The 17,056-nt window shown below is 40.5% G+C and overlaps 1 protein-coding gene across 1 annotated transcript; it reads left to right on the plus strand.

Moving 5' to 3' along the window:
* Positions 1 to 112: 112 nt before the first annotated feature.
* On the plus strand, positions 113 to 14,729 carry HMGN1 (high mobility group nucleosome binding domain 1). Its single transcript, XM_089511992.1, has 6 exons — positions 113 to 311; positions 1,029 to 1,049; positions 1,480 to 1,509; positions 1,688 to 1,738; positions 10,074 to 10,205; positions 13,596 to 14,729. Exons 1-6 carry the CDS (start codon positions 297 to 299, stop codon positions 13,641 to 13,643), a joined length of 297 nt encoding a protein of 98 aa, XP_089368118.1. The 5' UTR covers positions 113 to 296; the 3' UTR covers positions 13,644 to 14,729.
* Positions 14,730 to 17,056: the final 2,327 nt, after the last annotated feature.

A 17,056-nucleotide genomic window follows, 5' to 3' on the forward strand; every position in this document is an offset into this window, starting at 1 on the left:
CGCCCCCCCTTCCCTCAATCCGGCTGGATCCTGTTGCGGCGCCGCTGGCGCTGCTGGGATGGTTGCGGGAGGAGGAGGAGGAGGAGGCAAAGAGGGGGGTCAGGCAGGCGGGCACTCTCTCTCTCTCGCTCTCTCAGTCGCCTGTGCGCAGGAGTGGGCTGGAGGGAGCAGGAGCAACAGCAGCGCCAGGCCCAGCGCTCCGACCTTTGGGGAATAAAGAATAAAAATAATACTAATAAAAAGCACAAGGAAACACCGCGGGCTTCTCCGAGTCCGGCATCCCAGCTCGCTCCGCCATGCCGAAGAGAAAGGTTGGCGACGGGGAGAACGCGCGGCGGCGGCGGAGGAGGAGGAAATGACGCCCGCTTTCCTCTCCCCTTCATCCCTTCGTCGCTCATTTTATCATAAGGGAAAGAGCGAAGGCGAAGCGGACAGGGCTTCGGCCTGAGGGGCCCTAGTTTTTCGCGCTCATATTGGCTGCTGGAAAAATACCCCGGTTTGGCCCCGCTTTAACTCTTTTTCTGGGTCAAGGCTATGGAATTCTGGGAGTTGGAGTTTGTTGTGGGCCCAGAGCGGAGCCGAGCTCCGCTCTGGGCCCCACAACAAACTCCAACTCCCAGAATTCCATAGCAAAGAGTCAGACAAAGAGTTAAAGCGGGGCCAAACCGGGGTATTTCTCCAGCCTGGACGCAGCCATTATTAGCTCCAAGAATGGGGGAGAGGGGAGGAGGCGTGACGGTTATAAATGGCTGCCCCTTGAAGGCCCCCCCCCCACTGTGTTTTTAAAACGCTGGGGAGGGCTCCGTTCTGCTGAGGCGCCCCTCCCTCGTCCGGGGCGCGAGCGTCGCGCAGTTCGCAACGTACGGAACGTTCCCGTAGAACCTCCGGCGTAGACGTTGCGCAGCGGCGGGAGAGAGGCGTGTCCTCGGTGACGTCATGGCCCCGGGAAAGACGTAGCGCGCATGCGTTAATTCGAACAAACCCATCCCCTCCCTCACTGTCTCATATATTGCCTTCTTCCATTGCAGGTGAACGTGACCGAAGAAGAGGTAAGACGTTATTAGACTCCTCCCTCCGTATTTGGGGCTTTGATTGATATGTTCCCTCTATCTAGGTCCTCCTCCAGCGCAACTCTATGGTCGACTTTAAAAGTTTCACTGGAAGACCTAGAGATTCCTAGAGAGACTACTCTGCTCGGCATTTGTAGCTCCTCCAGTGCAGTTCTATGGTCAGTGTCTGTGGGACGTTGACCACAGAGTTGCCCTGGAGGACCCAGAGCTTCCTAGAGAGGTGTCTTCTCAGGTAAAAACATGGTGGTTTTGCTATTTGTGGTTTTTGCATATTCACAGGGTCTTGTGCCCCTCCTAACCCTAGCAAATATGGAGGGACAAGTGTAGCGAAGAAGCTGTTAATACCCATTAATACTGATTATTGTTAATGCCAGAGTTTTCATTTTGTTGTTGTTTGTTCTCGTTTTAGCCAAAGAGGCGATCAGCACGGCTGTCCGTTGTAAGTAATGTTATATATTATTATTATTATTAGTAGTAGTAGTAGTAGTAGTATTTTCTTATATCTTGCCTTTCTCCCAACATAGGGACTCAAGGCTTTGGGGTGTTTTTTTATTTGTTTTTTTGTTTTTCCGTGATAGAAGAGGAACCTTTAGTAAAAATGTGGCTTTCTCTTTCAGAAACCTGCTGCTGCCAAAGTAGAAGCAAAGCCAAAAAAGCCAGCTGCAAAGGTGAGTTTCTCCCCCTGCTGTTGTGGCATGTCAGAGGAAAAGGCATGTTCAGGTCTACAGTGCCTTTTGTTGGGAGCTGGCTGGAAAAAGAACCTTTCATTTCATTCGTGGGTCATTGCCAAATGTTCTCAGTGGACTGCATTGAGAGATTTTTAATGCTTTCACATTATGTCAGTGGCGACATTAGGGTTGTCATCACTTGGTGTGGTAACTCATGGTGTCACAATTGGTCTGCTCCACTATACCACACCATACCAAATCCTTAATCATGTTTTTTGTCCTAATGTTACTGATAAATCACAATTCCTGTATATCACTGAGTGTAATGGCAATAGTCGTGACATAAAGAAGGAACAACATTAAAATTATTGTAACTTAAAGGGATGCAGTGGCTTAGTGGTTAAGACACCAGTTCTGGCGATTGGAAGACCAGAAGGTTGGCAGTTAGAGGCCTGAGTGCTGCATGATGGAGTGAGCTCCTGTCACTAGTCCCAGCTTCTGCCAACCTAGCAGTTCAAAAGCATGAAAATGCAAGTACATAGGTACTACTTCTCAGTGGGACGGTAACAGCGTTCAGTGGAGTCATGTTGGCCACATGACCACCGGAGCAGTCCTCTGACAACACTGGCTCTTCGGCTTAGTAATGGAGATGAGCACTGTCCCTACAGTCGGTTATGACTAAACATTCATGTCAACGGACAGCCTTTACCTTTTTTAAAGGTGTAAGTTACAATGTCATATGCACAACCAAAATGTATTCTGTGTTCATGTGGTTATAGGAGCAGTTTGGTAAAATGTGTGTTTTTAAAGGAAATTTTAAAAGAGTAAAAGTTTTACATCATTTAAAAAAAAAAACACGGGTATGTCCCCCTGTGCCTCTCCCGCTTGAGCATTTTAAGGGGACACAAGTGGCAGATTTGGGGGGAGCAATGGTGTCACCCTCCCCATTTGGGTATCACCTGGAGTGGTCCGTAGCCCTTTAGCGACGCCTTGGATTATGTAGAACTATTCAGAATCTGAAAGCTACATCTGATACTGCTAACAGTTGCTGATCTCTCAGTAGGCTTGTGACATAGATATTCAAGCAATTTGTTAAGGTAGTATGAATGTTTTATGCTAACTTCATATTACAATTAATACTTAGAAACAATATAAAATTCTTTCCTAAGCTGATAATAATAAATCAGTGGAAGCGGGTAATTCACAGATCACTGTGTTGCAAGTACATTGCCTGTCACAAAAAAATAGGTTTAATAACTCCCATGTGCAAGGTGCTTGAAATGTGCAAACAAAAGATATATTGATTTAAAGTGATCATACAGATATCTGAAATTCTACAAAAGTGAAAGTGTCTTTACAAGAAAACATACAAATGGATATATTCAAAATAATGGAATATGCTTCTGGTTTTTTGTTTTTCATTTTTAAATATTTATTGGTAGAATGAAATTAATAAATGTTAGTATAATAAATTGATAAAACAAAATATTGGTTAATTCGCCTTACAATAATATATAAAAACTTTTACATAATATCCCCCATACATATAATATATCCTTTTATATTCCCTTCTTTACTACTTTATCTAAATCTAATTCATATTTCTTTTCATCATATACTTTTCATGTTCCCCCCCCCCCCGTTTCCCCCTTCCCCCAAGTGCTCCCCATCACCAGAGCCTAATATCTTCTTATTACTCTACCTCCAGAATTGTAGCTCTTCCTCTGGTGGTAAGACACCTCCTTCTTTTACTAAAACCTTTTGTACAAATGTTTTCCATATTGCTTCAAAATCATTTCTCTTGATTGAATATGCTTCTGGCTTTGAGGTACATAACTTACCTTAGTGCTAAAAGTGTACTAAACTACATAATTCGGTTGCCCCCTTCCATCCAGCCCCCCTGGCCCAGTAGATGCTCAAATCCCATTATATTAAAATGGTGTCCGTTGTATAAAATTGCAAAATCAAGGGGAGGGGAATATTTTCAAGGTGTGGATGGTGGAGTCTGTGGGTGCCAACTGTATAAAGCAACACACATGAATAAATCTCATCCCTTTCCAAGAGCTTGCAGTCTAAATTTTGATAGTGGGTAAGATCACTAGGATTAAAAGGGACAGATAGGCCCGTTACAGACCACCCCTTTGGGGCGGCCTGTAGGTGCACCATTCCTCGCCAGATCAGGGCCTCAGTGGCCAGAGCGGCAGCCGCTGAGGCCCCGATCCGCCACTTTCCAGGCTGCGGGGAAGTGACAAAAGGCGGGGAGAAGGAGAAAGGGGTTGTTTGGCCCCTTTCTCCTTTGGTCCGCTGGGCGCAGCCGTCTGAAGCCGAAATGGAGCTCCTTCTGGGGTTGCAGAAAGGGCGCTCTAGGTGCCCAGCCATGACCCCAATACGTCACAACCGTGCCGCCTCGTTTGGAGGCGGCACGGCCGTGACGTATCGACGGTGGCGGCCGTGTGGAACGGGTGCTGCTATTTTGTGCGCGCACAGCGCGCACTAGGGTTAGGGCGGTGCAGAAGCAGAAGCACCGCCCCACCTTAACCCTAGTACGCGCTCCGCGCATACTTTTAAGCCCATATGTAACGGGCCATAGTTTTTCATCATACCATCCTTGTTAACCTATCTGCATGCATCATTATTGTTTGACTTGGTGCAGCAATTAAGAATTTTATGAATTAATTGAACCTCAACTATGAACTCAGTAGGTTGAAGGTTTTTTATGGGACTGAGCACTTGCCTGCCTGATACTGTGGAGAACTGAAGGAGACAAAATATTTTTTTTCTGTGTTGTTCATGTTGTTTCTTCTGTTTTTATTGCTTTTTGCTTGCTCTTAATATACTGGTAGGACTAAAGAGGTTATTTACAGTTAAGGACTTAGTAACTATTTCTAATAAAAAGTTCAAAAGGAGTCCTGGGATGTGTAGCTTTTTTAGACATCTGTACTTGGGCAGAGAAGGCTAAAGAACTTGTAAAACTACAAATCCCATGATTCCGTAGGAAGGAGCTACAACACTTAAAGTGGTTTCAAACTGCATTATTTCTATAATGTACCCATACTGTAGTACTATCACCCTTACTCTAAGCATCAGTTATTACTTACATTTCAAGCAGAGAAAAATCTGATTCAGTACAACTACCGTAGATGAACATTCTGTGTGTATGTTACTGTGTGTGCAGACGATGTGCCGCATTTTGTTTTGATGACATGTGAATGAATGAGAAAATATTTTGCAAAAAGAAACAAGCTTCTCAGTGTGGTCAGTTGTTAATCTTTATGTTACTCTTTTTTGACACTGAACTGAAAGCCTTCCTGATCCATTCGCAAGAAAGTGCATTCTAAAACGTGTGTGCACAGGGGCGCGCACGGAATGGGATGGGGCTAAGAACTGTTCTAAAGCATTCTCAGAAATGGTGCCCTCTGGAACGGAACAGGGATGCGATTGGAATGCCCGGCGGCAAAGGCGGTGTTCCAATGTGCAGTAAAATGGGGTTCTTAGCCTCATCCTGTTCTGTTTGTGCCCGCATGCACGCGCACATTTTAGAACGCGATAAACTTCATATTCTTTCTTGCCATCTGATGGCTTTGCTCCACATGCACTCTTCTACACATAACTGCAATGCTAGCCAAACTAGCTACTGCATAATTGTCGGGGATGTTCTTAGCTACATCTATAATTGCAGCAAAGGCAAATGGTAATTCTTCATTGATTAGGTGTTGTCCTCTATTGAGGATTGCAAAAAATTATTACAAAATGAACCAGATGAGAACAAAACTTCGATTGTTAACCATTTGTTTTATTTTTTCTGGAAAGAGATGAAGAAAGCAAAAGCGCAAGTTATTTTTTTTCCATTGTATGAATAGTTCAGAAATATTTAACAGGTTTGGTGCAATCCCTTCATGTTTCTTAATAGTCCCTGAAAGTGGTAGCAGCAACTTCTATGATTTTTGAACTTGAACTCAGAATAAGAATCTGTTAAAAATCTGTTTTTGAACGTGCAGAGAAATAACTTGATAATACTGTGTCACTGATAGGTATACATGGCAGGAAGTTCATCGTTAGCAAAACGTTCTCTAAATATTTTGTAGCTGAGCCCTATTAGTTTCTGCTGGCAGCAAAAATGCACTTTCTTTAGTCTTCTCTTTCTATAATTTTGCTGTAGTCTGATTAGCAAAATGATGACTCTGGAATACCTTCACTGTGGTCTTGCAGTTTTTCAGTACTTCATTGTATTCTCACTTGTTATATTGTTTGCCACATGATTTGTGAGTACAACCGCCAAATATTATTAAATGAGGATACTTTTCCTTTAATATTTCCCTCGCGAATTTCATATTGCTCACACCCTTTCTAGTACAATAGCTTTTATCTGTGAGGAAGCTACACTTTCATTCTCTTGGTCAGTGTATCAATTACATATTGATTTGTGTGACAAGATTTGGTAACAATTTTGCTTTTGAGAATATTAGTTCAAGTATAATAAATACATTGATTAGTAGAGACTTTCCATGTACATCAGTCCCTCGAGCTGCAGCAATGGTTTGGTTTGACAAATCCTTAGAACAAACATTGTTTAAACTCTGACATAATCTTTATCTAAGAATGTAAAAACTGATAATGTAAATATAATTCGTCAAATTAGTTTATAATGTTCTTTCCAGTATGAATTTCATTTATGAAGAGGTATATCACTTGAAAATGTAGCTCATGCCAATGTTTCATCAGATTTTTCTTGTTCTTTTGTCAGTTGTCCACAAAGCTTAATTAAAAAGCTTGATTGTCTTGAACTTCAATTCTCAAATTGCAAATGTGATTACACTGGTCTTGTTTTTCTTTCCCTCATACCCAATAGATCAATATTTTTATCTTAAGTTAATGGCAAACCTGAAGTAGTGGCAGTCACTTTGAGCAATCAAACTCCTGTAACATGGATATTTTTATTTACCCTGTCTTAGTCTGGCTGAAGCAGAAGCCGTGGCAGTCAGTTTGCCTTCTCTTGCCATGGCAGAAAACTACCATGTTCTCTCTGGGACAGGAACAAATGGATATATTTTGTGGCATTGCCATCATTAGCTTTGCTGTGCTGCAATTATGGTTAATAATTATTATATCTATTTTTTAGTTACTGTAAGAAACCCGTAGTGTTTTTAGTACAAATAGTTGGATACAATTTTTGCAAATGGGTTAAACAGCCATATACAGAGTAGTTTTAGCAACTTGAAATGTTTTGTAATTTTGATGCTATAGTTCACACTCAATATTAGAGATACTAAAAATGTGGGACCTCAAGTTTTACTTTGAACTGGCAAATCTTAGACAAACACTAAATACTTCGGGAGCAGAGAACAAATGAGGTGTGACACAAACAGTAACCACATTCTCAGTTTCAGTTTTCCTTTGTTTGTTATTTAACTGTTAGCAATAGAGAACAAGTACACCAGCTGGGAATCTGGTACAGACCCAGAAGCCAGCTGCATTATGCACAGGAAGAAGTTCTCGTGCATATTTTTTTAATTCCACTACGTGTAACTCTGTACAGTACTAGGGTTTGGTAGTGTCTGTCTCTTAGAATAATAACTCCTATTTAGCCTAACTAACATGACAGATTGTAGTACAGCAGTCCAGACATCTATGAAGGTGTGTATGTGGGTGTAGTGTGAATTTCCCCCCCATTAATACTGCACCACAAGATATTCCATCCAATATTTTTGCTGAAAATTAAATTTGAAAATGAAAAACATTAAGCCAGCATATCTGCTTTTTAAATACTGGTTCCCATAAAACTATCTTGAATTGATGTTTATTGTAGAACCATGGGATTGTTATTTACATTTTTATGTTTATAACTAATTATGACACAGCCTATTGTTAATTATAGATATAGGTTTAATAATGAGGGGCAGACTATATTCCTAGGCATTTGAGATCATGCCCAGAGGGAGAGAACATATGAGCTTGAGGCTCAGATTACCCAGACATTAGTATTCTGTATCAGGAAATTATCTCATTCTTATGGGATAGCTTTGAAAGTGCAGGTCTGGCTGGCTGATAGGCTGACCCACAACATCTTCTCTGACCTTAAATACAGAGCATTCCAGTCCATATTCCTTTGAAACCTCAAATCACTGGCTGTCAGCTCGGTGCAGTCCACTTAAAGACTGCCTCTTTAAAAACAAAACAAAAAAATTACTGATGAGAAGAGGAGGGAATTGGTAAAACTACCTCTTGAGTATTCCTTCCCTATGAAAACCATATGAAATTTGTGAAGCTGTCATAATTCGACAGGCGACTTAAAAGGTATGTGCACACATAACGATTAGTGACCCATAGAAAAATATTCATCACCTCTGGTTCAGGGCCTGATTCATTTGCTGTCTGGGTGTTTTACTAAGAGGAATATCTGGAGTGTCCTAGTGGATCAGTGTTGCAGTTTGCACTGTTCTCAAGTGTGAATAATTTTGAGTTTTCTTTTTATCTTTCACAAATTTACTGTCCACAAACATGAATCAGCATGTGTAGCGGTTTGAGTATTGGACTACAACTCTGGAAACCAGAGTTCAAATCCCCATTGAGCCATAGAAACCCACTGGGTGACCATGGACAAGTCGCATTCTCTGAGCCTCAGAGGAAGCCAAGGACAACCCCCCTCTGAACAAATTTTATCAAGAAAACCTTGTTATAGGTTTGCCTTAGGGGTCTGCGTAAGTCAGAAATGACTTGAAAACACAAAGCAACACAACAAACATTTCTAGCTTCATTAAGATTTTGAACCCTTGTGTCTTAGAGTAGATATGGGATACACACATGCAAACAGTAAAAATGCACTCTGATAGCTGTTTTTTAGTTCAGAGGGTGACTGGGATAAGAGGAGATATGTTGTGCAACAAATGAGAAGAAACAGGTGAAATGGAAAGGAGCAAGACTAGGAAGAACATTCAGAGATGATAGTCTATTACAGAAGAAAATAATTGTGGCTGATGTTAGTGATGAGGGAACCTATTATATGAATATTAGGAAGGAAGTTAAGTAATGAAATATAGTGCCCATTTGGCAATACTTGAATAACATTTGGTTTTTTATCACTCACTTGAGTCTTACCAAGTCAAGACAGTTAAATGCTTCTAAAACTTTAGTTCATTAATGACATTGATCACAACTTGGAATCATTCAAATACATGTTTGGCTTCTGAGCAATCCATAAGTTGACCATTGCCAGAGAAATATGACTTAAATTGTTGAAAATCTGCATTGCTTTCAGTGATGTTCCATATTTGCTATTTGAGGCATCTCTTTAGCTATTCTATCTGAACACTTTTGTTAAGATTTTAAATGTTTATCTTGAAGAATATTAGACTGCAGTTTTCTAGTGCTCTCTCTCTCTCTCTCTCGGTTGGAGTAGTCTTCATAGACTCCCCTGTACTGCCTTTTTTTTGGCAAAAGAAAAGTGAATTACTTCTCATGGAAACTTCCACCTTTTAAAAAAGTTACACTCCACCCCCCACCCCACCCCCCATTAATGTGGCTTTTTAAAATACATTTTTTAAAATAATGGAGACATTTTTTAAAAAAAAAATTGTTCTGGCATTGGGGGCCTTGAGACAAAATCCCCCCCCCCCAAAAAAAAACCCTCTGATTTGTCCACTTTTGATATAGTAGTTCATCACTGAAATATAAATTGTATCAGTATGGCTACTCAAAGATTTATGCTGCATTGCACTGTAGAAATAATGCCAGTTGACTACTGAATGCTATGCAATTGTGGGATTTGTAGTTTTAGGAGATATTTAGCCTTTTCTGTCAGAGCAAATTCCAAATTCTGGTACCCCATAGCATTGAGCCATGGCAGTTAAAGTGATGTCAAATTGCATTATTCTTGTAGTGCAGATTCAGCCTTTGACATCACTTTGGCTTTTTTTCATGAACCCATATTAAAATGTTACATCATGTGCATAAACCAGAACTACAGAAGCGTCCAAATCGCTCTGCAGTATTAATCTCACTATAACACGAATGGTGGAATTTCTGAAAAACAGTAAATCCAGGTATGCCCTTGCCATGTCAACTTCTGCATGTTTTAAATCATAGCAGTCCTGACACTAGAATATAATCCTATACGTATTTACCTGGGAGTAAGCTGTATTGAACCCAGTAAAGCATACATAAGTGTTGACAGGCACAGGAATGTGTTGTTAGGACTATGACAGGCTCCACCTGCTATGATTTGTACTCATATTTACTGTATTCAGTGTCCATTTTTAAATACAAGGACTATCAGTAGTCAGGTTCTCACATATTATTTCGAGATTAGAATCTGATGGTATGTTTCAACTTTCCATAGGATAAATCTGAGGAAAAGAAAGCCCAAACTAAAGGGAAAAGGGGACCAAAAGGGAAACAAACTGAAGAGATTAATGAAGAGGAAATCAAGGATAATTTGCCTGCAGAAAATGGAGAAGCAAAGAATGAAGAGGTAACTATTGCATTATCTAATCTGTAGTCTATCTTATGTTTATCAACGTTAGGTTACTACCAGAGAAGTACACATATAGGCTCATGATGTCATACCCCAGCAGTGCCCTGTGGTTGCTACATGAGAAAAAATAAATTTTATGATGCATTTCACTCAATGCAAACCAAATATCATGGAAAAGAAGGTAACATTTGGTGTTTGCCCTTGATTTCAAATGAATATTTTAGGTTCTTTCTTCTGACTGCTTTTTGTAGTCTTTTGATGTAGAAGGGCCAGGGGATTTAAAAAAGCCACCTTATATTGTTGGCCCTCCATTTTTGCGGGGGATATGTTCCAGACCCCCCGTGGAAACGGAGACTCACCAATATTCAAGTCCTATAGGCTTGAATGGGGCACGTGCGTGTGAGCGAGCATGGGGCATGTGCCACGGGGGCACACCCCATTGAAAATTACAGAGGTCACCCCTCCATGAATATTGAAGACCATGGACCTCAAGTTTGCAAGAAAGGAGGGGCGACTGTATTGAAAACACACCAGTATTCCCAAAAAACAGCTTCATTTATATACTGCTTCATACTGAACTACAGTGTCTAAGCAGTTTACAGCTGTAAACTAATTGCTCCCAATTCCCAATCAAGGTATGCTACGAAGAGCCAAACTGTTGGCAACCTAAGATGCCATCCTCACTGCAGAAATAATCCAATTTGACACCACTTCTACTGCCATGATGCAATGCTTTGGAATTCTGAGAATTGTAGTTTCTTGTGGCACCAGAGCGCTCTTGACAGACAATGCTACTCAAAACTAGAATTCCCAGAATTCTATAGCATTGATCCATAGCAGTTAGTGGTGTCAAACTGGATTGTTTCTGCAGTGTGGATACTGCCGTAGATTATTAGGCCAGGTGGTTCACCAAATATTTGGCATTTATAATTGCAGTGGGCCCTTGGTATCTGTTGGGATTTACAGGACCCCCTCTAAATCTGCATGCTCAAGTCCAGGGGTAGGCAACCTTTTTGAGCCGGGGGCTGGGTTGCTGTCCCTCAGACAACTGGGGGGCCGAAGCCGGGGGTGGAGCTTCCACCCTCCGGGGGCGGAGCTGTACACGGGGGCGGAGCTTCCACCCTCTGGGGCAGAGCTTCCACTATCTGGAGGTGGGGCCACATGTCAGGGGTGGAGTTTCCACCCTCCGGGGGCGGAGCCGCATAATAATAACAATATTTGCAAGAAGCGACTAGGCAAGGCCACAAAACAGCAAAAAATGCATGCCACTGTCTCAACCCAGAAAAGTGCAAGCAAGTCCATGTGGGGGGATCTTACAAAGAGAATACCAAGGGATAACAACAATAATAATAGCAGTATTTGCAAGGATGGAAGCTACTAGGCAAGGCCACAAAACAGCAAAAAATGCATGCCACTGTCTCAAAACACAAAGGCACAGGTAGTATAACCCTCCTCCCCCAATGAACAAACCTCTCACCTGGCTCAGTGGCTGTGGTTCTCTCTCTCTCTCTCTCTTCCCTCTCTTTCTCTCCCTTCCTCCCTCCCTCCCTCTCACTCCCACCCTCCCACCCTTTCTCTCTCTCCCTCCCTCTCACTCCCACCCTCCCACCCTTTCTCTCTCTCCCTCTCTCCTCATAGAGTCATAGAGTTGGAAGAGACCCCAAGGGCGATCCAGTCCAAACCCCTGCCATGCAGGAAATCAGAATCAAAGCATGCCCAAAGGAGCATGGGGGGGGGGGTTGCAAAGATAGTAAGGGAGTCACAAAGCATAGGAGAAACATAGATTCATAGAGTTGGAAGAGACCCCAAGGGCCATCCAGTCCAACCCCCTGCCATGCAGGAAATCAGAATCAAAGCATGCCCAAAGGAGCATGGGGGGGGGGGTTGCAAAGATAGTAAGGGGGTCACAAAGCATAGGAGAAACATAGAATCATAGAGTTGGAAGAGACCCCAAGGGTCTATTTTAAGTGTATGCTCAGCTTGTAAGTCTAACAAGTATATTAGTTTTGTTGTTTTAATGAGTCTTCCAAGTGATAGGTTGGACTGGTTAGTCCTCTAGTTTGATAATCAGTGCACTCTTGATGAATCAGGATATACTTTAGATATGGGTAAGGAAAGGTAGAACATTTCTGTTCATATGTGTATGATATATACAGCATGTTTGATGAGTACAGGTAGAATCTCTCTTATCCAAAATGCTTAGGACAAAATGTGTTTGGCATTTTGGATTTCTTCAGGTTTGGGGATATTTTCATATATTTATTTTTATTTATTTATTTGGGTATTTATATCCCGCCCTTAATTATTGTTTTTAATCAGACAGTTCCCTACCCTCAGGCTTACAATCTAAAAGACACGAAACAAAAGGAGAAGGGAATGGCGGAGGGAAAGGGGATGAGGTCCAGTGGTTCTTCTCTCCCTTTGAGGCCTGGACCATATACTTAATGACATATCTTCTACATGGAACTTAAATCTAAGCATGCCATTCATTTATGTTTCATATATACCTTATACACATAACCTAAGGTAATTTTATACATAATATTTTTAATTTTGTGAATGAAAAAAAGTTTGTGTACACTTAAAACCATCAGAAAGCAAAGATGTCACTAATCTCAGCCACCCATGTGGACAATTTTCGAATATTTTGGATTTCAGAATTCCAGATAAGGAATACTCAATCTATATTTCCTAGCATGCTTGGGAACCAGCAGATTCCTAATGACAGAAGAATCTTGTCCGTGCCAGACTGCATATTCAGTATTTGCTTTTAATGGTCCATAGTGAATGTTTTTCTACTGAAGCACCTAAACAGGCAAATTGTATAGTTTTGCTTCAGTGTGGTTTGAGTGTTGGACTACAACTCTGGAGAGCAGGGTTTGAATCCCTGCTCTGCCATGGAAACCCAGCTTGGACAAGTCACATTCTCTCAGCTGCAGAAGAGGGCAGAGGCAACCCTCCCCTTCCCAAATCTTGCCATAAGTCAAAAATGACTTATAGGCACAAAACCCTCATTGTCCTAAATTTCTAATTAAGCTTGTCAGATACATTTAAGATCTGAACTCTCTCTGGAAACCAAGATGTCTAAATTGAGGCTGTTGCACTTTGGCCATATCATGAGGAAAAATGAATCATTAGAGAAGACAATGCTAAGAAAGGTGGAAGGCAGCAGAAAGAGACGATGTCCATATGTTGGATGGATAGACTCAATCAGCCTGAGCCTGCAGGACCTGAACAGGAAGGTTTAGGACAGGAGATCTTGGAGATGTCTCATCCACAGGGTTGCTATTAGTCCCCATTGACTCAAGGGCAGTTAACAACAACAACCTTTATGTATGAGGACAGAAACAACTGTATACATATTGTCATACTGAATTCTTTTTGCAGACTCCAATTTCTGATGCTGCGGGAGAGAAAGAAGCAAAATCTGAGTAACGTCTTTGTACAAAGTCTTTAATCAGTGGTTCCTATACCACCATCCTGTATAATTCAGAGGAATATTTTTATCAACTATTTTGTAAATGCAAGTTTTTTTAGTGGTTTTAGAAAACACATTTTTTAAACATGGGGGGGATGTCCTCCATATCCCATTTAATATAGGTGAGTGTAAATGCTTCCTTTTAAAAGGTAAAAATCATGTTTTGGTTGTCTACTCTCTGCAACTAGTATTTGATGGAATGTTAAATAAAATATAAATTTCAAAATCTTGATTACTTTCAGTACAATCCTGTGCATATTTTCTAAGAAGCAAGTTCCATTGATTTTAGCGGCACTTACTTTTTAGCAAGCGTGCATTGGATTCCAGCCTTAACATTCCACAGGCCAGGGTGGGCAACTTGCAATTTACATGTGGCTCTTGAAGCTATCTTTGTGCAGGATTTCAATTACCCTGAATTTAACATGGTTTCTTTAAATGTTTGTCCTCACATTTTCAAAGCAATTTGAGGATGGAAAACATGCTTAGTATATATGCCAGTATGGTTGCCAGAGGTAAACAAAGTTGCTTATCCCTACTGTATACTGAGGGATAGCTTTTATAAGATATTAGTAGAAGCAGAGCACAGATAAAATGTTGACTTCCTGACAAATAGGATTTTTTTTCACACTTAACACTTGCCTCCCTAATTTGTCATCAGAACGCTTCCTCAGTGAAAACTGCTCCCTGGTGTTGGATCTCCCTTTCAGATTTGTTTTGATTGTGGCAGAGTTATTTTTGGTAGTGGTAGTTTATTTTTTCAACAGCTTTGTAATGTGTTGTGAAAGACTGAAAATTTGGGTGTGTAGTGTGTGTGGTGTTCAATTACTAAGTAAACAAATTTTGGGGTAAAGCAGACTTGACTTCACAAGACAGTATTTTAGACACTGGTACTTTTCTACTTTGAATTAATGGTCTATTAAGGAGTTGTCATAATTTGTCATATGACAGTGGTTTACATTTGATTACTGGATGAAAAAATCTTTACAAATAGTTAATGTCTGTATGGTTAATCCAACAAGATTCAATAAAATATTAATTATAAACATCTTGTTTCTTTTCTTTCTCTCCAAGTTGATTGAAAATGAATCTTCATATAGATAACCAACAGAATATTTTTGTGACTGTAACAAGTTAATTTCTCTCTAATAAAGGAAAACATCCATTCTGAGTGAGAAGATCACTAGTAACAGTAAAGGCCGGAACAGACTGGCAAAAAAAAAAAAAAGCCTTCTTCCTGGTGTTTTTTATGGGTTTTTCAGGCTATGTGGTCATGTTCTAGAAAAGTTTCTTCCTGACGTTTCGCCAGCATCTGTGGCTGGCATTCTCTGAAGATGCCAGCCACAGATGCTGGCGAAACATCAGGAAGAAACTCTTCTAGAACATGGCCACATAGCCCGAAAAACCTACAAAAAACTATGGATGCCGGCCATGAAAGCCTTCGACTTAACTTCTTCCTGATGGCTTGGTGGCATGGTGTATGCATGATGCATGCCCTCAAACTGGCGTGAGGCCACCTGGCTGTTTTACACAGCAGCAGCTTTTTGGCACTCTGGAGCATGGCGTTTAAACTCCACACGCCTCAGGGGCGCTGAAAAGCTGCAGTGGTGGTGAAAAGCACGCCCTTTTTCCAGTACAAAAAGGAGTGGCATTTTACTGCTTCTTTTTGCACTGGAAAAAAACCAGATTGGAGCCGTGGTGTGCAGTGGCTGCAGCCCCAATCTGATGCTCAAAGAGACGGTGTCAAGCCGACCTTAAATGACTGGCTGTTTTGGCCCTAAGTTTGCCAATGGATTTAACTGTTACTGATGGAACTTTTGGAGGAGGAACCAACTCTGTTCCCTCACCTTGTCAGCATTTTAGTTAGGGTAGCACTACTCCAATGGTTGTGGAAATGAATCCTTACTCTTGTAATTTTTAATCTGAGATGTTAAGAAAAGAACATAGATGCACCGAGAATCATTGCCATAGTGATAATTCTGACTTCTGTCATTTGATTAGAGAATGGTGCTACATCACTAACATAGGGAATAGGTTGTCAGAGCCCCAAGACCCATGGAAAAACCTTATGCATTTTAAATATGTTTGCCTACTATCCCTTTCACACAAGAGAGTACCTTGCAGTTTACGTAAATAATAACCAACGTTCTCAGGTACATAAATATATTTGCAAAGATTCCAGTTGAGCAGAATAAGCAGCTTTAGAGGAAAAGGAACACTTCCAACGTCTAATGTTTTTATGTTTCCATAGAACCATAAGAATGCAAGGGAGCCCAAAGGCTCTCTGGTTCAACTCCCTAATAGGAGGCTATCAAATGTGTGTTAAAAACTTCAAACAAGAGGGACCCTCTTAAACATTGCAAAAATTAGATTTTGGAAAAGTGTTTTAAAGTTTTAATTTTTGAATTAACATTTTTTAAAGTCTAGGTTACTATTAATCAATAGTAATTATACAGCTTCTAATTATATTCTGTGAACATGCTAATGTCAATATATGAAAATGGGAAATAGCCTGATCCTATTCTGCAGACAATACACATAAAATGCAACTTGATTTCCTCTAAGGACTTGCCTCAGTGCTAAGATCAATAAAGTTAATAAACAGAAATCTTACAGAGATTGACTATATCTGAACAAAGACTAAAAACATGGATATAAATACACAGGATTCCATTTTTGATTGAAAATTAATCTGAGAACAATTCAGAATAATTGCTTAGTGTGTACCTGTATTTCTCAATATGTATTAAGGTTATATTAAACAATAATGGACTAGTAAAATCGATTCTATAACATTTTCTTCACTAGTAATCTAATTAATTGAAATGTAGTTCTTTGGAAAAATGAGTATGTAGAGAGATCTTGTAGCGCTTTTGAGACTAACTGAAAGAAAGAAATTGGCAGCATGCATCATCTGAGGAAGTAGACTGAAGTCTATGAAAGCTCATGCTGCCAATTTCTTTCTGCTAGTCTCAGAGGTGCTACAAGATCTCTCTACGTACTGATTCTATAGATTAACACAGCTATATCTTTGAATTCTATCACTTTGGGAAAATGAGTTAGAATTAAATCATGATTAAATTAAATCAACTCTGATTCTGTCTACTCCACTGCCATAGTATATTGATGATCAAAGTGCACCCTTTGGGTTCCATGTGTTTCTACAGATTCCTTCATTGCAAAAAGAGTAAATGAAATATAAGATTATACCATCAGAAGGCTATGAGTGGGAATTGTAAAAGCATATACCTCCTTAGAACATTTTTTTCTTGTACAAAAGTGAGGTTTTTCCCCCTAAAAACCTGAAGTAAAGCAGTTACTCACTTCCTATTTCTTACACAATGTCTTTTATGCCACTCTCAAGTCTCCAAGA

The sequence above is a fragment of the Sceloporus occidentalis genome, unplaced genomic scaffold, assembly GCF_023333645.1.
Source record: "Sceloporus occidentalis isolate IW3139 unplaced genomic scaffold, rSceOcc1.0.p SCAF_2, whole genome shotgun sequence".
NCBI classification, from domain to species: domain Eukaryota; kingdom Metazoa; phylum Chordata; class Lepidosauria; order Squamata; family Phrynosomatidae; genus Sceloporus; species Sceloporus occidentalis.

Excerpts from the sequence above, each read along its gene's own strand:
- HMGN1 (XM_089511992.1), top strand. Across the intron at positions 1,739-10,073 it reads CAAAAAAGCCAGCTGCAAAG|GATAAATCTGAGGAAAAGAA; the intron begins GTGAGTTTCTCC and ends AACTTTCCATAG. Across the intron at positions 10,206-13,595 it reads GAGAAGCAAAGAATGAAGAG|ACTCCAATTTCTGATGCTGC; the intron begins GTAACTATTGCA and ends TTCTTTTTGCAG.